Here is a 23,183-nt window from a genome sequence, read left to right as displayed (position 1 = left end):
GCGTCGCGGAAGTTAGAATAACAATGATCCAAGGTTTTTCCAGCACTGGTTGCGCAATCGATATGCTGATACAATTTAGGGAGTCGTGTTTTCAGACTAGCCTTGTTAAAATCCCCAGCTATAATGAATGCAGCCTCAGGATGTATGGATTCCAGTTTGCAAAGAGTCAAATAAAGTTTGTTCAGAGCCATCGATGTGTCTGCTTGGGGGGGAATATATAAGGCTGTGATTATAATCGAAGACAATTCTCTTGGTAGATAATGCGGTCGACATTTGATTGTGAGGAATTCTAAATCAGGTGAACAGAAGGATTTTAGTTCCTGTATGTTTCTGTGATCACACCACGTCTCGTTAGCCATAAGGCATACGCCCCCGCTCCTCTTCTTACCAGAAAGATGTTTGTTTCTGACGGCGCGATGCGTAGAGAAACCCGCTGGCTGCACCACCTCCGATAGCGTCTCTCCAGTGAGCCATGTTTCCGTGAAGCAAAGAACGTTACAGTCTCTGATGTCCCTCTGGAATACTACCCTTGCTCGGATTTCATCAACCTTGTTGTCAAGAGACTGGACATTGGCGAGAAGAATGCTAGGGAGTGGTGCACGATGTGCCCGTCTCCGGAGTCTGACCAGAAGACCGCCTCGTTTCCCTCTTTTACGGAGTCGTTTTTTTGGGTCGCCGGCTGGGATCCATTCCGTTGTCCTGGTTGAAAGGCAGAACACAGAATCCGCTTCGCGAAAATCATATTCTTGGTTGTACTGATGGTGAGTTGACGCTGATCTTATATTCAGTAGTTCTTCTCGACTGTATGTAATGAAACCTAAGATGACCTGGGGTACTAATGTAAGAAATAACACGTAAAAAAACAAAAAACTGCATAGTTTCCTAGGAACACGAAGCGAGGCGGCCATCTCTGTCGGCGCCATGGCAACCCAAGAATCATTGAAGAGTGTTTTGAGTTCTTTACCACTAGTTCCTGTTAACAGAAATGGGAGTTCAGTCAGTATACCTGCCCTTGTTCTGCTTGAAGAACACCTCAAGTCCTTTAACAATAATAATTCATAAAGGAGAATGTGTTTGAATGGAATTCATTTGTGCCTTTGACTTATAGCTAGATCCTGTTAGTGTTTGCATTTTGAATTAATATTTGGTAGCATTGCCTTTAAATTGTTTAACTTGGGTCAAACGCTTCAGGTAGCCTTCCACAAGCTTCCCACAGTAAGTTGGGTGAATTCTGGCCCATTCCTCCTAACAGAGCTGGTGTAACTGAGTCAGATTTGTAGGCCTCCTTGCTCACACACGCTTTTTCAGTTCTGCCCACACATTTTCTATAGGATTGAGGTCAGGGCTTCATGATGGCCACTCCAATACCTTGACTTTGATGTCCTTAAGCCATTTTGCCACATCTTTGGAAGTATGCTTGGGGTCATTGTCCATTTGGAAGACTCATTTGCAACCAAGCTTTAACTTCCTGACTGATGTCTTGAGATGTTGCTTCAATATATCCACATAATTTTCCTGTCTCATGATGCCATCTATTTTGTGAAGTGCACCAGTCCCTCCTGCAGCAAAGCAACCCCCAGAACATGATGCTGCCATCCCCGTGCTTCACGGTTGGGATGGTGTTCTTTGGCTTGCAAGCCTCCCCCATTTTCCTCCAAACATAACGATGGTCATTATGGCCAAACAGTTCTATTTTTGTTTCATCATACCAAAGGACAGTTCTCCAAAAAGTACGATCTTTGTTCCCATGTGCAGTTGCAAACCATAGTCTGGCTATTTTATGGCGATTTTGGAGCAGTGGTTTCTTCCTTGCTGAGCGGCCTTTCAGGTTATGCCGACATAGGACTCGTTTTACTGTGGATATAGATACTTTTGTACCTGTTTCCTCCAGCATCTTCACAAGGTCCTTTGCTGTTGTTCTGGGATTGATTTGCACTTTTCGCACCAAAGCATGTTCATCTCTAGGAGACAGAACACGTCTCCTTCCTGAGTGGTATGACGGCTGCGTGGTCCCATGGTGTTTATACTTGCGTACTATTGTTTGTACAGATGAACGTGGTACCTTCAGGCATTTAGAAATTTCTCCCAAGGATGAAGCAGACTTGTGGAGGTCTACAATTTTATTTCTGAGGTCTTGGCTGATTTCTTTGGATTTTCCCTTGATGTCAAGCAAAGAGGCACTGAATTTGAAGGTAGGCCTTGAAATACATCCACATGTAAACCTCCAATTGACTCCAATTGTGTCAGTTACCCTATCGGAAGCTTCTAAAGCCATTACATAATTTTCTGGATTTTTCCAAGCTGTTTAAAGGCACATTCAACTTAGTGTATGTAAACTTCTGACCCACTGGAATTGTGATACAGTTGAATTGTGATATAAGTGAAATAATCTGTCTGTAAACAATTGTTGGACAAATTACTTGTGTCACTCACAAAGTAGATGTCCTAACCCACTTGCCAAAACTATAGTTTGTTAACAAGAAATGTATGGAGTGGTTGAGAAAAAAGAGTTTTAATGACTCCAACCTAAGTTTATGTAAACTTCCGACTTCAACTGTATCTTGTTGAATATGCCATAGAGCGCATTTATTTTTAATATGAGAAATCAAATCCTTTTCATATAATATCCACAAGCAGACACACACACACTCCTGTGAGAGCGGTCTACTTTCTGTTTGTCAGTCATTTTATGTGATTAACGGGAAAGAAAGTGTATTTATATTCTACTGCCTGCACAAATACTGTAATATTAACTGACTGCCCCCTTTCTTGTAGGATATAGGGCTTTGTAATAAACCTTTTGTTTCCCTGCTTTGGATTCATCTTATGAAATCATCTTAACCAAGGTCTACAAACTAACAGGCAAAAGCTTTTCTCTGGTCCCCATGTTACCCCTGACACTAGGTGAAGGTAGGGGTTGAGGTGGAAAATTGCATTTGTATGGAGTAAAATCACAGCTCCCCTGCTATATGCCTCACTGGCTTCCTCTCTGCAAGGAAACATCTGATTAATTGCACAGTGCTAAATGGTTGCGTTCAGCAGTCAGGCACAGGCTCATTAACACAGTGTGGGTGAGAGAGAGAGAGAGAGGACGTGGCACAAACCTGCTGCTCCACTCCCTCTCCTCTCCATCTCCGTGAGCTCTCTACACCACCTTCGCTTCCAGCCCAGCCCGGGCCTCTCCGCACAAATCAATGAGCACAGGCAGCCTGCTGTGGCTAAACGCTGTTTATCTCTTCTTCCCCATCACTGGCTCTGCCTGCCGTCTGTGTGGTCCCTCTCTCCCGCACTCATTAGCTCTGTCTTGGGACTCCAATACTTCAGTTGGCTTTTAAAGTCTCTAAGTCAAGTCCTTATTCTCTATGGGACCTGTGTGTCTCTCTCTGGGGGTCCCAACCTGATGCGGAACATGGAGAACATTGGGTCGGTCCAATTTGGAGCTCTGTATCCTTGGAGAGCTCTGTGATGCCTAACAAATCCGCTTTGAATCCCCAATTGTATTAACTTTAGAGATAGATGATACAAACTGGGTCTGTTGACTGCAAAGCTTTAGATAAACTGCAACTTGATGGAAGTACTGTACAGTGTGTTTTAAACAAGGAATGCTCAGTCAGAGTTATCAGTCAGAGTATGAGATGAAGGTAAAAGTGGGGTGGTGTGTTGCAGTGTGTGGATGGGTATACTGGGTGGGTGGGTGTACTGTATGGGTGTATGTTGATCTTATTGTTTGTGTTTTGTAAGGCTCTCTGTGTGTGCGTGCACTGTGGAATGACCTCATTGATGAAAAGCGATGACTCATAGAGCATTCACAGCAGAGAGTCTGTAGCTGGGGCATCTGTTCTCCCCGAGTGCCTCTGCTCTCCCCTCTGAACAAAACCAAGCCTGCCCACCTTCCTGCCAGAGGCCCCAAATGGTCACCATGTGTCCAGGCACATTCAAGCATGTAGAGGTAGTGGAATGGGAGGAAAATCTGTAGTTTGTGCTGTACTGCAGACCACATAGAATAGTATAATACTTGGCTACAATATTGTGCCACAACACACTGTTGCGGTGTGCTGCATATTCAGGATTAAAATGCGTTAATTATGAATATAGACTGTGTTATAGCTTCCTTTTGAATCTAGCTTTGACATTTCCTCTTAGGAAATGCAGTATGGTATGCAGGTATGCAGGGTGGTATACCAGCAGCATACTACCTTGCATACCACTGCTGGCTTCTGAAGCTAAGCAAGGTTGGTCCTGGTCAGTTCCTGGATGGGAGACCAGAAGCTGCTGTAATTGGTGTTGGAGGGCCAGTAGTAGGCACTCTTTCCTCTGGTCTAAAAAAATGTCCCAATGCCCCATGGCAGCGATTGGGGACACTGCCCTGTGTAGGGTGCTGTATTTCGGGTGGGACGTTAAATGGGTGTCCTGACTCTCTGAGGTCATTAAAGATCCCATGGCACTTATCGTAAGAGTAGGGGTGTTAACCCCGGTGTGCTGGCTAAATTCCCAATCTGGCCCTCAAACCATCACAGTCACCTAATAATCCCCAGTTTACAATTGGCTCATTCATCCCCCTCCTCTCCCCTGTAACTATTCGCCAGGTCGTTGCTGCAAATGAGAACATGTTCTCAGTCAACTTACCTGGTAAAATAACGGATAAATAAACAGTATCAGGAGGTGCAGGTTAGTAGAGGGAGAAAGGGAGCTTGTTAGGAGTAAGCTGTTCTGGTTTGGATATCACATTGATTTATGTATGTTGAGGCTGACTATTTTGCACTCTTGATGCATTTTGAACTCAATCATGAAGCACAAAGACAAATGAGGAACAGTTATCATGTGGTTTCGGAGTGATAAACAAATGACAAGGATGTAGAGGAAACTAACAGTAAAAATTAAGTGTCAAATATAGAATCACAGGAGTCCATAGTGTTGCTATAATAATAGCATTTACACCAGATATATCAGAGTCCTCCATAATGTGACACACACCAATTCTACATTCCCATTATTTATCTGGGACCACATTTAGAGTGTGTTATATATGTGTATTTGTATTTATTTTTTAGGGGGTAGATCAACTTTAATATTGCAGATAGATTATGGCTTCCATCAATACAATTGTCTGCACAATTTCCAATCCCCCATATATATTTTTTGAAAATGTTTTTCTTTATTTCTACTATTATCTGCATTGTATAATAATAGTGAAGACATCAACACTATGAAATAACACATATGGAATCATGTAGTAACCAAAAAATTGTTAAACAAATTAAAATATATTTTAGATTTCAGATTCTTCAAAGTAGCCACCCTTTGTCTTGATGACAGCTTTGCACACTCTTGTGTTTCTTGGACCAAGCAAGTCTCTTCTTATTATTGGTGTCCTTTAGGAGTGGTTTCGTTGAAGAAATTTGACCATGAAGGCCTGATTCACGCAGTCTCCTCTGAACAGTTGAAATGTGTCTGTTACTTGAACTCTGTGAAGCATTTATTTGGCCTGCAATTTCTAAGGCTGGTAACTCTAATGAACTCATCCTCTGCAGCAGAGGTAACTCTGGGTCTTCCTTTCCTGTGGCGGTCCTCATGAGAGCCAGTTTCATCATAGCGTTTGATGGTTTTTGCGAATGAACTTGAAGAAACTTGAAAAGTTCTTGAAATTTTCCGCATTGACTGACTTTCATGTCTTAAAGTAATGATGGACTATAATTTTTCTTTGCTTGTTTGAGTGGTCTTGCCATAATATGGACTTGGTCTTTATAGGGCTATCTTCTGTATACCACCACTACCTTGTCACAACACAACTGATTGGATCAAATGCATTAAGAAGAAAATAAATTCCACAAATGAACTTTTAACAAGACATACAAGAGTTACCTGCCAAGAGTGTGCAAAGCTGTCGTCAAGGCAAAGGGTGGCTACTTTGAAAAATCTCAAATATAAAATATATTTTTGGTTACTACAGTACATGATTCCATATGTGTTATTTCATAGTTTTGATATCTTCACTATTATTCTTCAATGTAGAAAATATTAAAAAATAAAGTAAAATCCAGGAATGAGTAGGTGTGTCCAAACTTTTGACTGGTACTATATGTGTAATATATACAGTTGAAGTCGAAAGTTTTAGGTTGGAGTCATTAAAACTCGTTTTTCAACCACAAACTATAGCTTTGTCAAGTCGGTTAGGACATCTACTTTGTGCATGACACAAGTAATTTGTCCAACAATTGTTTACAGACAGATTATTTCAATTATAATTCACTGTATCACAATTCCAGTGGGTCCGAAGTTTACATACACTAAGTTGACTGTGCCTTTAAACAGCTTAGAAAAGTCCACAAAATGTAATCTAAAATTGTTGAATAAGTTTCCTGTAACAATAGATATTATATTCCTTCTCTTTTAGCCAGATAAATACTGATCGTCTTTTCTTATTATCTGCTAAGCCATTACAATTGCACTACAATATCATACACTATCACAAGGCAGTAACAAGGCACTATCCAAAAGGCCCTAGTGTTGTCACACCTTGACTATTGTTCAGTCGTGTGGTCAGGTGACACAAAAAAGGACTTAGGGAAATTGCAATTGGCTCAGAACAGGGCAGCACGGCTGGCCCTTGGATGTACACAGATAGCTAATATTAATAATATGCATGTCAATCTCTCCTGGCTGAAAGTGGAGGAGAGATTGACTTCTTCACTACTTGTATTATTGAGAGGTATTAACATGTTGAATGCACCGAGCTGTCTGTTTGAACTACTGGCACACAGCGCGGACACCCATGCATACCCCACAACACATGCCACAAGAGGTCTCTTCATAGTCCAGAACAGGCTATGGGAGGTGCACAGTACTACATGGAGCCATGACAACATGGAACTCTATTCCACATCAAGTAACTGATGCAAACAGTAAAATTAGATTTATAAAACAGATGAAAAAACACCTTATGGAACAGCGGGGACTGTGAAGCAACACAAACAGGCACAGACACATGCATACACACACACGATAACATACACACTATACACACACATGCACATGGATGGAGTACCGTAGATGGTGGTGGTGGAGCAGGTGCCTGAGGCCACACAGTGTTTTGTGAAATCTGAATGTATTGTAATGTTTTTAAAATTGTATAAACTGCCTTAATTTAGCTGAATCCCAGGAAGAGAAATCTGGGAATGGATTGTAAGGTTTTTAAAATTGTATAAACTGCCTTAATTTTTCTGGACCCCAGTAAGAGTAGCTGCTGCCTTGGATTCATAATAAATACTAATACAAATGCAAAAATCATCACAAGCATCAGTCTTTCCGACTGGTCTGTACTCATCTTTCTTTAAGCAGCTAGTATTTCTGACTGGTCTGTACTCATCTTTCTTTAAGCAGCTATTATTTCTGACTGGTCTGTACTCATCTTTCTTTAAGTAGCTAGTCTTTCTGACTGGTCTGTACTCATCTTTCTTTAAGCAGCTATTATTTCTGACTGGTCTGTACTCATCTTTCTTTAAGCAGCTAGTATTTCCGACTGGTCTGTACTCATCTTTCTTTAAGCAGCTATTATTTCTGACTGGTCTGTACTCATCTTTCTTTAAGTAGCTAGTATTTCCGACTGGTCTGTACTCATCTTTCTTTAAGCAGCTATTATTTCTGACTGGTCTGTACTCATCTTTCTTTAAGCAGCTAGTATTTCAGCACTGGTCTGTACTCATCTTTCTTTAAGCAGCTAGTATTTCAGCACTGGTCTGTACTCATCTTTCTTTAAGCAGCTAGTATTTCAGCACTGGTCTGTACTCATCTTTCTTTAAGTAGCTAGTCTTTCTGACTGGTCTGTACTCATCTTTCTTTAAGCAGCTAGTATTTCCGACTGGTCTGTACTCATCTTTCTTTAAGTAGCTAGTATTTCTGACTGGTCTGTACTCATCTTTCTTTAAGCAGCTATTGTTTCCGACTGGTCTGTACTCATCTTTCTTTAAGCAGCTATTATTTCCGACTGGTCTGTACTCATCTTTCTTTAAGTAGCTAGTCTTTCTGACTGGTCTGTACTCATCTTTCTTTAAGCAGCTAGTATTTCCGACTGGTCTGTACTCATCTTTCTTTAAGCAGCTATTATTTCTGACTGGTCTGTACTCATCTTTCTTTAAGTAGCTAGTATTTCCGACTGGTCTGTACTCATCTTTCTTTAAGTAGCTAGTATTTCCGACTGGTCTGTACTCATCTTTCTTTAAGCAGCTATTGTTTCCGACTGGTCTGTACTCATCTTTCTTTAAGTAGCTAGTCTTTCTGACTGGTCTGTACTCATCTTTCTTTAAGTAGCTAGTATTTCCGACTGGTCTGTACTCATCTTTCTTTAAGTAGCTAGTATTTCCGACTGGTCTGTACTTATCTTTCTTTAAGCAGCTATTATTTCCGACTGGTCTGTACTCATCTTTCTTTAAGTAGCTAGTCTTTCTGACTGGTCTGTACTCATCTTTCTTTAAGTAGCTAGTCTTTCTGACTGGTCTGTACTCATCTTTCTTTAAGCAGCTATTATTTCTGACTGGTCTGTACTCATCTTTCTTTAAGCAGCTATTATTTCTGACTGGTCTGTACTCATCTTTCTTTAAGCAGCTATTATTTCTGACTGCTCTGTACTCATCTTTCTTTAAGCAGCTATTATTTCTGACTGGTCTGTACTCATCTTTCTTTAAGCAGCTATTATTTCCGACTGGTCTGTACTCATCTTTCTTTAAGCAGCTATTATTTCTGACTGGTCTGTACTCATCTTTCTTTAAGCAGCTAGTATTTCTGACTGGTCTGTACTCATCTTTCTTTAAGCAGCTATTATTTCCGACTGGTCTGTACTCATCTTTCTTTAAGCAGCTATTATTTCCGACTGGTCTGTACTCATCTTTCTTTAAGCAGCTAGTATTTCTGACTGGTCTGTACTCATCTTTCTTTAAGCATCAGTCTTTCTGACTGGTCTGTACTCATCTTTCTTTAAGCAGCTATTATTTCCGACTGGTCTGTACTCATCTTTCTTTAAGTAGCTAGTATTTCCGACTGGTCTGTACTCATCTTTCTTTAAGCAGCTATTATTTCCGACTGGTCTGTACTCATCTTTCTTTAAGCAGCTAGTATTTCCGACTGGTCTGTACTCATCTTTCTTTAAGCAGCTAGTATTTCAGCACTGGGCTGAAACAGCTCCTACTAACACTGCTTCCAATGCTGCAGCCTTGTGTGGTTCAGTGCCATTTTCAGATCTTTTTTCCCCCTGCTTTTCCCTGCTCCCTGTTCTAAGTTGCTAATATTTCAGAACCTTGGACAGTTTCACTCTATACTACTGGCTCTGACTGCAGAAACCAGTATTTCAGCACTGGACAGTTCTCTTCTCTCTACTGCTTGCTTGGTTGGTGCTGTGGCTGCCCCTACGGCTGCTGCTGCTGCTGCTGGGGGAAAATAAAGAAATCAATACACAGGATGCAGACAGAAATAGTGTTTCAGAGAGAAAAGAAAACCAGCACAGTCACTGACCTTAAAATGTCATGTGTGCATACCATTAACATCGACATGTAATGTGACTCATTTCAGTATTATCCTAGGTATGTAATTGTTCAATATTTAAAATGTGTTGGCATTTAAACCCCATTGTTATATAGCCTTTGTATCTCTGACAGAATAAGTCCCTTGTATTTGTATTCTGTGCTATCATAGTATGTGGAAAAACTGACATTAGGAGACAAATGTACACACATCCATTCTAAACAAAAGCAAGAGAGGAGCCCAGGAGCAAGAGGCTTATAATGGCCAGGATGAGTCTCTCTCTCATTTTCTCTCTCTCCTCAGCTGACTGCACTAGTCTCAGCTGCTCGCAGGAGAAATAGCAGAAATTTCAATAGCATAAAAAACATTGTGGAGGCGTAGCCTGGGGAAAATAATGGAGGAGTCAGCAAACCCTTTGTGCCTCTGCAGCTCAACCAAATATGATTTACTTTATGAATTCTAAACATCTCCTAAGGAGATCCACAGTCTGTCACATCTAATCTGGCCTGACCATGTGACTTAAAATGGCATAATAATGAACTGGGTGACTAATAGAACTTGCCCCTGCTTTATTACACACTGTTTTGTTTATACCGTCCTCTGCTCACTTGTCTCTGGCCACTGGTCTCCAAAGCCTTTCATCTATTTTGGGACACAAGCTTTCAGGATAATGCATGGGCCATTTGAACAGTGGTCTTTCTGCATTATGAAAGACTTAATATGCTGTGTTCGGTACATGGTTTGCCCAAGATGAAAGGCCATTTTTGTTTGTTTAAGAGATGGGTGTTCTGTATGCAATTGAGCAGAAACATGGGACTGTACGTGCAGCTTTACTCTCAAGGAGAAAGCCAGCCAGCAAACTCAATTTTGTGAAATCTGGTGCAGGGAAGTGGAATGCCTCTCTCTGCAGTAGCTCTTGTTGTTTTTTTCTCTCTGACTTAAGCTTTGAGATTTTTGGAGCTTTCTCTAAAAGTGGTCTCAGAAGCTTTGTGTGACTTCACCTCGGTGATGCACTGCTCAGCTTTGGGCAAGCCATCACAGCAAATAACTCTGATGCCTGCCCCGAGAGAGAGATTAAAAGAGGTCACCATCTCCTGGGAGGCAGCAGGGGAAGACTGAGTCAGAGTTGAGGGCACACAGCATCCATGATGCTGCAGCCACCATGATGCTATCCACCACCTGAGACAGCATATTGTCCACTCTACCTCTCATAACCTCCAAATGGCACAGCATACTATCCACACTACCCTTATCTACACTTATATCCTCGAACTGAAATCAAATACTATCAGAACCTCCCTACACATTATCCATACTGCTCACCACCTACAGTAAAACCTGTCTTTATCAATCCTTCCCATATACAAAGACTATATGCAAATCACACTGCTTTGGGCTTGGAGTTGGGTGCTGTCCCAGATGTAGTCAGTCTTTGTTTATAACTGTATATTTTGAATGGTTACTAATACCCTTCAATTGTTACATATGAAAAAAATACTATATATAGCTTTCACTGACTGTCAAATCAGGAAAATGTTAATGTCTTACTCTACTCAAATAGCCCAATTATGATAATTGACACTGACAAATATCAGGGGTTGTAATTGTTCTTTTGAAGAAACTAGACATTTTCTCTGCTTTCTGCATAATCATTTTGACCTTTCACACTCCACGCTGAGGCAGGGAATTATGTTCATGTGAAGAAATGTAAATGAACCCAGTGTGATGACAACCAAGAAGGTTTATATTCCAGTCAAGGTCCCCACCATTAAAATTATATTTTGAATGTTCCTCGTTCATCCATTCACCATGTCTAGTTTTCAAAGATTTGATACTGAGTACAAAATCATTTATGTTTTTCTTGCTGACAAAAATTGGTTCAATTGAGTATCGAGCGTCAGAGAGAGATTTTTTTTAGTTTGCTGCATTTTTTTACTGCATCATCTGACAGGATGTCAGATATTACACTTGAATGGAGTGTCTGTCAAGTCGGACTTCAGATGATAGACATCTAGTGTTGAGGACTTGATGTGAATAAAGGTGTCAACCCTGACCCTGCGCTCTGTAGCTGGGACTCATTTCCACACAAATGATGTTTCCCAATTGGTCAGCAGGCTGTAGAAAAATCATTCAGGTGAATGTTTCTACGGTATCAAATGTTTCTAAAGAAATGTACTACTATATACTATCTTTAAAACATTTCCCTCACAAAATGTCTTACTTTCACCCAATTATACATTGCCTTGTGACAATATGCCCCAGATTTCTGAATATTTCATGTGTTTTTTATTATGGGCTGAACAATTGACAGTTTATAAATGCTCTTCATGGTCGCCCTGCCTGCTGGCTTCTGTGATATGTACCATCTGTTTACGTCTAAAAACATTGCACCAACATTCACTCGCTTTGTGTTTGCACCACTGAGTGACACTATGTTCATCTCACACACAGCAGACAGGCTATGCCAATATCCAGACTGTTGTTCCTTTTAGCATTGTGATGCCATGACCTTTACCTATCACATTAAAATGAAAGCCAACGTGTGTTAAATGACATCCTCTGTTTATATTTTCTGCCAGAATTATTGGTAATTTATTTTTCATCTCCAAGTATTTTAACTTGTCAATGTTTCACAACACGTTTAACATTGAGAAATACATCATAACGTCTGAATCCCAAAACTTCCAAATCAGCTTAGAGGCAGAAGATTGATACAAAATATAAGTCATGAGGGAATCATTTCTAAATCCTCCCAAATCCTTTTTCTTCATAAGCAGCTGGTAACATGTTTAAAATGTCAGGCTTTACCCAGTGTACTCTATACAATATGTAGTCTCAGGGAAGCTGGTGAAAAAACACCTCATATTTCAGCATTTGCTTTTTAATTTCCTCTGTGCTGCTATGCTATCAGACATAGATTGCAGTCTTTTCTCTCTCTTAATATGCTGTGGGGATGGATGATAAAAGCACAGTGTTTTTCAATGTGACCTGATGGTGCTTCTACAATGACAGAATAAGCCCCTGTCCTTTCAACCAGGGGTCAGCTCCTGGGTTTTATCTTATCTGGCTGTCATTCACAGTGCGCTGGGATACGGCCAGACGCATGAAAACCGTTGTTGAGTCTCCCAACCTTTTAGAAATATCAGACGTGCATACACGGCTCTCCCTGCTCCTCGCTGCTCTTCCAGTCGCCACCTGAGTGGGTGATGGTGATGTAGCCGTGCTCAGTCCTTCACAGCCGCCTGTCTTATAAAAAGCAATGTCTGATTGGACAACCTTCTGCAGTGGTCTCTTGAGTGAAGGTCACTAACGTAGGAGAGGATATAGAGGAGAGTGGATGGCTGAGTCTCTGGCTGTGCGCAGAATTCTTATGTGCTCTAGCTAGCTAGTCTATGGTAGTTCTTCACTTCACAGCTCTACATATACAGCAGTAGATCCATTTATGCCTACAACTAGCGTTCTAGACGGTTTAAAGTATCCATGAACACTCATAACATGTTTCCTCCATTTGACGTGAATTAAAATGCCCCTTTCACATGGAAAGTAACATGCTGAAACTGTGATGGCTGGCTGTTAGTGGAGGTACTGTGAGATGTTTTGGGCTACAAGTGTCTTTAGACTGGGCTGTCAAAGTGTTTTTATACAGAGGTCCCTGGCGTGCCAGTAGCAGGTTGGACAAAGTGACGGTAGCGCATATAGGGAACAGTGTGGATGCTTAATGTGGATGGGCCCAGCAGGGGTGCACTGCAAAGACCGCATCTGCATTAGCATAATCTACACTGACTGCTTCAGCATCAGTAATAATATTCATCATTTTATTGAATCAGCGATTTTATCCCAAGCTCTAAGAGGAAGAGATAGCCGAGCGCATGTTGCTGCCTCTGCCCATTTAGCCAAGCCGACTATAGCGTGCTTGCTCTCGCACAAAGCCTTCCTCAACTGCACCATTTTATCTGTCTATTACTTACAAGTTACCACATAATGACCTACTGCCACCACACATTTCCACCATCGCTGATACGTATATATGTTTTCTTTCATTACCCTATTCTAGGTCTGTATATTACTATGCATGAATAATCCAGTGGTAGCATTATTCATTGTGGTGTAAGGAGTGTTATTAAATAACATTCATATTTTGATAAGGCTATTACCCATAAAGGGGTGCGGCTCTCGCTGTATAACCCCCATTTCAGGCCCGCAGTTTGACCTTGTGTTGACATAATGGACGATGCATTGATCTTCTGAAAAGAAAACATGTCCTGGGTTGTAACTCCGCCCCTTTTGTAACTCCGCCCCTTTAAGGCCTGCTTGTCAGACCTAGAGCACTGTGATATCCATTATAACCTATACGTTGGAGGGGTAACACTGATACTGGTAACACTGACATGATGTACCGCACAATTTGAATTTTAAATCACATTAATTCAGTTATTACAGACTGTGACAGCCGAGACACTGGGAGCTGAAATGAAAACCTATTCAATTGAAATTTTCCTCCAAAGCTTATTGGCATTGCAAGTAGTATTTCTGCGAAACAGTTCCCCATCATAAAAAGCCCAGACTAGAATTTCTAGTTGCCTGTCCTGGAAGCTATAAGCTACTTTTCCATTTGACATACTTTACCTTCTGTACCATTTATTTCACCCATGAAATGTGATATTGACAGGGCTGTCTTTTTTTTTCTCATGGGCTCAAAGACTATTGTGGTTGTTTTTATGACAGAATGATACAATTCAAGTGGACAGAAAACATAAAATATTCATACCCTACACCAGTTGGTTAACAAACAGTACAAAACAGAACCTTTAAATTGACGATGATAAAAAGTGAGAAATGTGAAAGGGGGGAGGGCGAGCACGCCCCCATCCACATCGATGGGGCGGCAGTGGAGCGGTTTGAGAGCTTCAAGTCCATCAAGGTCCAAATCACTAAGGACTTAAAATGGTCCACACACACACACACACACACACAGTTGTGAAAAGGTGCGACAGTGCCTCTTCCCCCTCAGGAGGTTGAACAAGTTTGGCATGGGCCTTCAAATCCACAAAACGTTCAACAGCGGCACCATTGAGAGCATCTTGACTGGCTGCATCACTGCTTGTACGGCAACAGCACCGCCCTCGATCGCATTGTGCTACAGAGGGTGGTGCTGACAGCCCAGTACATCACTGGGGCCGAGCTCCCTGACATCCAGGACCTCTATATCAGCCGGTGTGAAAGGAAGGCCCGGAAAATCATTAAATACTCCAGTCACCCAAGTTATAGACTGTTCTCTCTGCTGCCGCACGACATGCAATACCGGTGCATCAAGTCTGACACCAACAGGCTTCTGAACAGTTTCTATCCCCAAACCATAAGAGGTGTTAAATAGCTAAAATGCTAAATAGCTAAAATAATGGCTACACAGACTGAGTTGACCCTTGTCATTATTTGTATTTTTGCACTGTCTCTATGCACACACACAGGACTCTACACACTCACTCACACAGACACTCCAACACACACATAACATGCACACATTTATACCACAGGAGGTTGGTGGCACTTTAATTGGAGAGGACGGGCTCGTGTTAATGAGTGGAGTGGAATCAGTAGAATGGTATCAAATACATTAAACACATGGTTTCCATGGTTTCCAGGTGTTTGATGCCATTCCATTTGCTCCGTTCCAGACATTATTATGAGCCGTCCTCCCCTCAGCAGCCTCCACTGATTCATACTGACTACACACACACGCACATACAATCTTTATTTACGCCACTGCTACTCTGTTTATAATACATCCTGATGCCTAGTCACCATACCAATATACATATCTACCTCTATCACTCCAGTATCTCTGCACATTGTAAATATGGTATTGGAACTGTAGCTTCTTACTTTCTCGTGTTCTTTTATTTCTGATTTCTTCTTTTTATTTCTTGTGTGTTTTTGTTTTCTTATGTTATTACTGCATTGTTGGGTTTAGAGCTCGCAAGAAATGCATTTCATTGTACTTGTGCACGTGACTAGAACATGTGCCCAGATTTTATTGTCAAAGAGCTTTGTATTTTGACTTTACAGTAACTATGACGTGATTAAGTACACCGCTCTCCTCTGCAAACGACCACAAACCCACCTTTCCCATTCTACTGTATGTGACTGATCCCCTCTCTCTCCTCTCCAGGTTTCTCTATCCTTCAAGCCATCATGGAGTCAGCAGTGGCCAATAACTGGCAGGTGACGGCCCGGTCGGTGGGCAGCATAGTGGACCCTACAGAGTACAAACGCATCATTGAGGAGATGGACCGCAGGCAGGAGAAACGCTTCCTCATCGACTGTGAGGTTGGAAGAATCAACACCATCCTGGAACAGGTATAGTACTGTGGGCCTTAAAGGCCCAGTGCAGTCAAAAATGTGATTTTCCTGTTTTAAATATACACTCACTGGCCAGTTTATTAGCTACACCCATCTAGTACCAGGTCGGACCCCCCTTTGCCTCCAGAAAACCTGAATTCTTCGGGTGAATTCTACAATTCAGAAACGTTCCACAGCAGTGAGGTTGGTCCATGCTAATGCGATGGCATCACGACAGTGCATTACTGCTGTGAACAGTCCGTTCCATCTCATCCTAAAGATGCTCTACTGGGTTGAGGTCTGGGGACTGTGCAGGCTGCTTAAGTAAACTGAACTCCAGGCAATGTTTTTCCACTCCTCAATTGTCTGTTTGTGATCAAATCAAATCAAATTTATTTATACAGCCCTTCGTACATCAGCAGATATCTCAAAGTGCTGTACAGAAACCCAGCCTAAAACCCCAAATAGCAAGCAATGCAGGTGTTGAAGCACGTTGGCTAGGAAAAACTCCCTAGAAAATCCAAAACCTAGGACGAAACCTATAGAGGAACCAGGCTATGAGAGATTGCGTGGAGATTGGAGCCGCTTCTTGTTTTTAGCTGACAGGAGTGGAACACGGTGTGGTCGTCTATTGAAATATCTCATCCGTGACAAGGATCGACGAGTTTTGCGTTCCGAGATACCGTTCTGCACACCACTGTTGTGCTGCACCGTTAATTGCCTACTTGTGTCCTGCCTGTTAGCTTGCAGGATTCTTGCCATTCTCCTTTGACCTCTCTCATGAACGAGCTGTTTTCTCCCACAGGACTGCCGCTGGCTGGATGTTTTTTGTTTGTCGCACCATTCTCGGTAAACCCTAGACAATGTTGTGTGTGAAAAGCCCAGGAGGGCGGCCGTTTCTGAGATACTGGATCCGGTGCACCTGGCAACGACAATCATACCATGCTCAAAGTCGCTTAGGTCACTTGTTTTGCTCATTTTAACGTTCAATCAAACAGTAACTGAATGCCTTGATGCCTGCCTGTCTGCCTGCTTTATATAGCAAGCCCCGGCCACGTGACTCATTGTGTGTAGGAGCGATCGATTGTTGTACCTAATAAACTGTCCGGTGAGTGTATATATTTTAAATTTTGTTTTATTGGGATCCCCATTAGCCGGCACCATGGCGACAGCTAGTCTTACTGGGGTCCGACACATAATGAGAAATATAACATTACAGACAAAAGACTTTACAATTTACACATACACACAAAAAGTAGGGCACATAAGGGAGAGGCATTGTGCCATGAGGTGAGATTTGACGATGTACTGATTCCATGGCACATGGTTTATGATTTGACATGCAAAACGACGACGGATTCAACATTTCTAATTTTTCAATATAAAGGATTATACTCAATTCTTGCAACCAATAGAATGTTATATATATGTGGCATACAATCTTCCCAGCTCTGCAGATTTTGCTGCATGGAGGCAGAGTCATTAGATCATTTATTTTGGTACTGTCCATATGTAGCTCGTTTTTTGGTCACAGTCCAGAAATGGCTGAATAATTGTAACATTTACCTAGAGCTAACACTGCAGACAGCAATACTGGGTGATTTGAAAAGTCATAGTCAATTGATCAATAATATAATAATTATTTTAGTAAAAATGTGTGTCTTTAATTTACAATCTTTAGAAACTATGAGAATAGAAAGGTTCAGTACTTTTGTGAAGCATCACAGCACAGTTGAAGAATATATGTCAACTTGAAATCCAGTATGGATGGTGTTAAGAGATTGATGGGAGGGGTTGAATGGAGCTGAAGGGTGGGACTAATAACAACAAGATAACACATTTAAATAGAATGTCTCTAAAATGTATATAGGTTCAGAACTTTTGTGAAATAGCACAGTTACAAATATATGGCAAATAAAAATCAAACTGGATGGACATCAGAAATGGAGGAAGGCCAGGACTAAAATGAAACAAAATATAACTATTGTAAAATAGATTGTGTATGTAAAATGTGTATAGTATGTACAGTCGTGGCCAAAAGTTTTGAGAATGACACAAATATTAATTTTCACAAAGTCTGCTGCCTCAGTTTGTATGATGGTAATTTGCATATACTTCAGAATGTTATGAAGAGTGATCAGATGAATTGCAATTAATTGTAAAGTCCCTCTTTGCCATGCAAATGAACTGAATCCCCCAAAACATTTCCACTGCATTTCAGCCCTGCCACAAAAGGCAGGGCTGAAATGGCTGGAGATCACTCTGTCATGCTGATTGAGTTCGAATAACAGACTGGAAGCTTCAAAAGGAGGGTGGTGCTTGGAATCATTGTTCTTCCTCTGTCAGCCATGGTTACCTGCAAGGAAACACATGCCGTCGTCATTGCTTTGCACAAAAAGGGCTTCTCAGGCAAGGTTATTGCTGCCAGTAAGGTTGCACCTAAATCAACCATTTATCGGATCATCAATAACTTCAAGGAGAGCGGTTCAATTGTTGTGAAGAAGGCTTCAGGGCACCCAAGAAAGTCCAGCAAGTGAAAGGACAGTTGATTCAGCTGCGGGATCGGGGCACCACCAGTACAGAGCTTGCTCAGTAATGGCAGCAGGCAGGTGTGAGTGCATCTGCACACACAGTGAGGCGAAGACTTTTGGAGGATGGCCTGGTGTCAAGAAGGGCAGCAAAGAAGCCACTTCTCTCCAGGAAAAACATCAGGGACAGACTGATATTGTGCAAAAGGTACAGGGATTGGACTGCTGAGGACTGGGATAAAGTCATTTTCTCTGATGAATCCCCTTTCCGATTTTTTGGGGCATCCGGAAAAAGCTTGTCCGAAGAAGACAAGGTGAGCGCTACCATCAGTCCTGTGTCATGCCAACAGTAAAGCATCCGAGACCATTCATGTGTGGGGTTGCTCACTCACAATTTTGCCTAAGAACACAGCCATGAATAAAGAATGGTGCCAACACATCCTTCGAGAACAACTTCTCCCAACCATCCAGCAACAGTTTGGTGACGAACAATGAATTTTCCAGCATGAAGGAGCACCTTGCCATAAGGCAAAAGTGGCTCTGGGAACAAAACATCGATATTTTGGGTCCATGGCCAGGAAACTCCCCAGACCTTAATCCCATTGAGAACTTGTGGTCATTCCTCAAGAGGCGGGTGGACAAACAAAAACCCACATATTCTGACAAACTCCCAAATATTGATTATGCACGAATGGGCTGGCATCAGTCAGGATGTGGCCCAGAAGTTAATTGAAAAAGAAGGGTCAACACTGCAAATATTGACTCTTTGCATCAACTTCATGTAATTGTAAATAAAAGCCTTTGACACTTATGAAATGCTTGTAATTATACTTCCGTATTCCATAGTAACATCTGACAAAAATATCTAAAGACACTGTAGCGTAGCAGCAAACTCTGTCGAAATGAATGTTTATATCATTCTCAAAACTTTTGGCCATGACTGTATAAACTGGAAGTTGAAGCCTAAGTGTTATGGTTTACAATGATACATGTTTTACAATGAAAAGCAAAACATGCAGCTCTGTTCTGGGATAACTTCAGCTTATCTAGTCTTTGCAGCACTTGACAACAATAATCAAGAGTGTGATGTTAAAAAAGCAGAGCATCTTTTTTTTCACGGACAGACCTCTCCTCATCTTCACAACCATTGCATCAATATGTTTTGACCATGACAGTAAAACATTTTTTATTCCAACCTCATATACTGTATTTCCACTCTATGAGGTTGGAATAATACTGTGAAAATGATGATAATGCCTTTTTAGTGTAGGAGCTGTTTGAAAAAACTGCATGAAATTTCTGCCTGTTTTGGTGGGATGGCGTTTTGGCCTGTCTGGTGACATCACTAGGCGGTAAATTAGTTAATAGACCAACCTCTCAGCCAATAACAGCTAGTTTTCAGTATTCCCCCTCCACTCCCTGACATTCCTACTGTAGTTAAATTCTTGCTTGAGAAATTGCTATATGCTAATAAGCTATTTTGTTTCTTTTTGACCATTTTAATTGAAAACAATCACAATAAGGTACTTCATTGTTACCCAGAAATGATTTGAAATTGAGATACAAATGGCTGCATTGGCCCTTTAAGACTCATTCGCTACTGCAGAAAATGAGGGGATTCGTTGAACTACACTTAGATTAGTAACTTCACCTGAAACCTCAATACTGGTGTTAGCTCTCATATGGGAAAGGGAGCGGTGAAAGGAGGATACCTAGTCAGTTGTACAACAGAATGCCTTCAACTGAAATGTGTCTTCTGCATCTGAATCAGAGAGGTGCGGGAGGCTGCCTTAATCGACATCCACGTCTTCGGCACTTGCTCAGGGGCAGAACCACCGATTTTTGGTTGAGTTGTAGAGTACTCAAGTTCGGTTATATTGGTGTGTGTGAATCGGATCAGTCAGTTGATGTCTATCAACTGAATGAATCAACAACCAGAGTTCAGTACCCCATTTATACTTTTATACCTGTGGAAAAAAATATAATTATTACGCGTACTCAAGCAACATTTAATGAGCTGTGGTTCTTAGGTTTAAAAATCACTTTAGTTGTCCTTTATGTGTGTGCATGAATGGAGTATTTTGTAGTAATAATCTTGATTCTACAAAAGATTATTAAAAGTTTCTCCGTGCCCTTTGTTTGTTTTCAAATACTAAGAGGACCTTCTTCGAGAGAGTCTGATTCACCCACATAGATCTCTGTCAGTGTTCCATCCCTTCAAATAAGCATTTTATGAGCCTCAGTCTGCCATTCAGTCTGCCTCCATTCCTTCAATACCTCTGAAAGTACCATCTCCATTAGTAGAGACCTCTCCTGGCTCCTCCAGCTTTGTACTTCTTATTCTTTTTCCATTACCCTCTAAGCCATTTAACAGGGCTTCTCCATTACCCTCTAAGACATTTAACTGGGCAGTAAGTATGGCTGAAACGCTTACTTAGCGCCTCATAATAACCTCACACACCACAAACAGAGGGAACATTCTCTCTTTAAGGGGGTTATGGTGCAACATAACAAAAATAAATTAAAACTTGTCGTTGGTTCTTATTGTTGATCTAACCACGGTTTGAGGTTGGCTCCTAGGCTACATTTTCACTGAGGAATAGCAGCTACTATTAACCATGGTTCCTCTCTCATCCTGTTTCCTAGGTGATCAGCCACTGAATAAGACATGACTGTTGATTTAGATTTGTTTATGTCTGCTTGCACAAGCTTGGAATGGGTTCACTAATCGTATTGTGAAGAATCTAATTTTATGCCAGTTGTTTAGCTTTTTTTGTTGTTGTTAGGATGGCATTTCATCTGATATATAGAGTTTGATTAATTAGCGATGTGATTCCCAACTCATAGACTATAACTAAATACATTATCTAGCGTTTTTTTTTTTTTTCATAAAACATGTTTCCCATAGGGTTTTTCAAACTGAATGGATTTTTTGGGGAAAAAAAACCCTGAGCGGCTCTTTTTCTTATATTCTATCTGTCAATGGAAATTGAAGTAATGCCACAATTCTTTAGTCAGCGGTGTTGAAAGGTTTTCTTTACGATGTCACAGAGCTCTAATGAGAAGGAGTGCCACCTGGGGCACAGGGCTCAAAGGAATGGGACTGACTGACTGACTCCCAGGACCTTCAGTCCACACAGGAAAACATTCCTCATAATTACACTGTCTGTTTCACCCATGTCATGTTTCTTCTTATTTTTTACACAAATACACAAGCCTACAGGGTTCACATGGTGTGTGTGTGTGTGTGTGTATATCTGTGTCCAAACACCTTCCTAATATTGAGTTTTGCCCTCAGAACAACCTCAATTCTTTGGGGCATGGACTCTACAAGGTATCGAAAGCATTCCACAGGGATGCTGGCCAAAGTTACTTCACATTGTTTGGGGGGCACTGAGCAAACTTTTGGTCAGGTGAGGGGACACTTGAACATTGTGAGGATTTTGTGCAACTTCCTGCACACGGTTACAGTCAACACTGAGGCTGTAACATTACAGTTTTAGACAGTTGCCAATAGGCTATTGTGGCTATTTGAGCATAATGTACAGTGCCTTTGGAAAGTACCCAGACCCCTTGACTTTTTCCACATTTTGTTACGTTTCAGCCTTATTCTAAAATGGATTAAATAAAACAAATCTCAGCAATCTACACATAATGACACAGCAAAAACAGATTTTTAGAAAAAAAAACATGATTTACATAAGTATTCAGACCCTTTGCTATGAGACTCGAAATTGAGCTCAGGTGCACCCTGTTTCCGTTGATCATCCCTGATGTTTCTACAACTTGATTGGAGTCCACCTGTGGTAAATTCAATTGATTGGACATTTTTGGAAAGGCACACACCTGTCTATGTAAGGCCCCACAGTTGACAGTGCATGTCAGAGCAAAAACCAAGACATGAGGACGAAGGAATTGTCCTTAGAGCTCCGGGACAGGATTGTGTTGAGTCACAGATCGAGAGAAGGGTACCAAACATTTTTGGGCAGCATTGAAGGTCCCCAAGAACACAGTGGCTTCCATCATTCTTAAATGGAAGAAGTGTGGAACCACCAAAACTCTTCCTAGAGCTGGCCGCATGGCCAAACTGAGCAATCGGGGGAGAAGGGCCTTGGTCAGGGAGGTGACCAAGAACCCGATGGCCACTCTGACAGAGCCCTAGAGTTCCTCTGTGGAGGGGAGAACCTTCCAGAAGGACAACCATCTCTGCAGCACTCCACCAATCAGGCCTTTATGGTAGAGTGACCAGACAGAAGCCATTCCTCAGTAAAAGGCACCTAAAGGACTCTAAGACCACGAGAACCAAGATTTTCTGGTCTGATGAAACCAAGATTGAACTCTTTGGCCTGAATGCCAAGCATCACATCTGGAGGAAACCTGGCACCATCCCTACGGTGATGCATGGTGGTGGCAGCAACATGCAGTGGGAATGTTTTTCAGCGGCAGGGACTGGGAGACTAGTCAGGGGCATGGACGGAGCAAAGATGAACGGAGCAAAATACAGTGAGATCCTTGATGAAAACCTGTTATAGAGCGCTCAGGACCTCAGACTGGGGCAAAGGTTCACCTTCTAACAGGACAACGACCCTAAGCACACAGCCAAGACAATGCAGGAGTGGCTTCTGGACAAGTCTCTGAATGTCCTTGAGTGGCCCAGATAGATCAAACATCTTTGGACAGACCTGAAAATAGCTGTGCAGCAACGCTCCCCCATCCAACCTGACAGAGCTTGAGAAGATCTGCAGAGAAGAATGGGTGAAATTCCCCAAATACAGGTGTGCCACTCTTGTAGCGTCATACCCA

General features: G+C 41.6%; 1 protein-coding gene across 1 annotated transcript in view; it reads left to right on the top strand.

Moving 5' to 3' along the window:
* The window catches only part of LOC110537362 (glutamate receptor 3), a 126,728-nt gene that overhangs the window by 49,251 nt on the left and 54,294 nt on the right, over nucleotides 1-23,183 (top strand). The window contains exon 4 of the mRNA XM_090192178.1: nucleotides 15,683-15,870. Within this exon, the coding sequence (XP_090048304.1) occupies nucleotides 15,683-15,870 (188 nt within the window). The remainder of the gene's footprint in view (nucleotides 1-15,682; nucleotides 15,871-23,183) is intronic.

The sequence above is a fragment of the Oncorhynchus mykiss genome, chromosome 12 (assembly GCF_057628025.1).
Source record: "Oncorhynchus mykiss isolate SJ-2025 chromosome 12, ASM5762802v1, whole genome shotgun sequence".
NCBI classification, from domain to species: Eukaryota; Metazoa; Chordata; class Actinopteri; order Salmoniformes; family Salmonidae; genus Oncorhynchus; species Oncorhynchus mykiss.
This window is presented reverse-complemented; position numbering and strand designations above follow the sequence as displayed.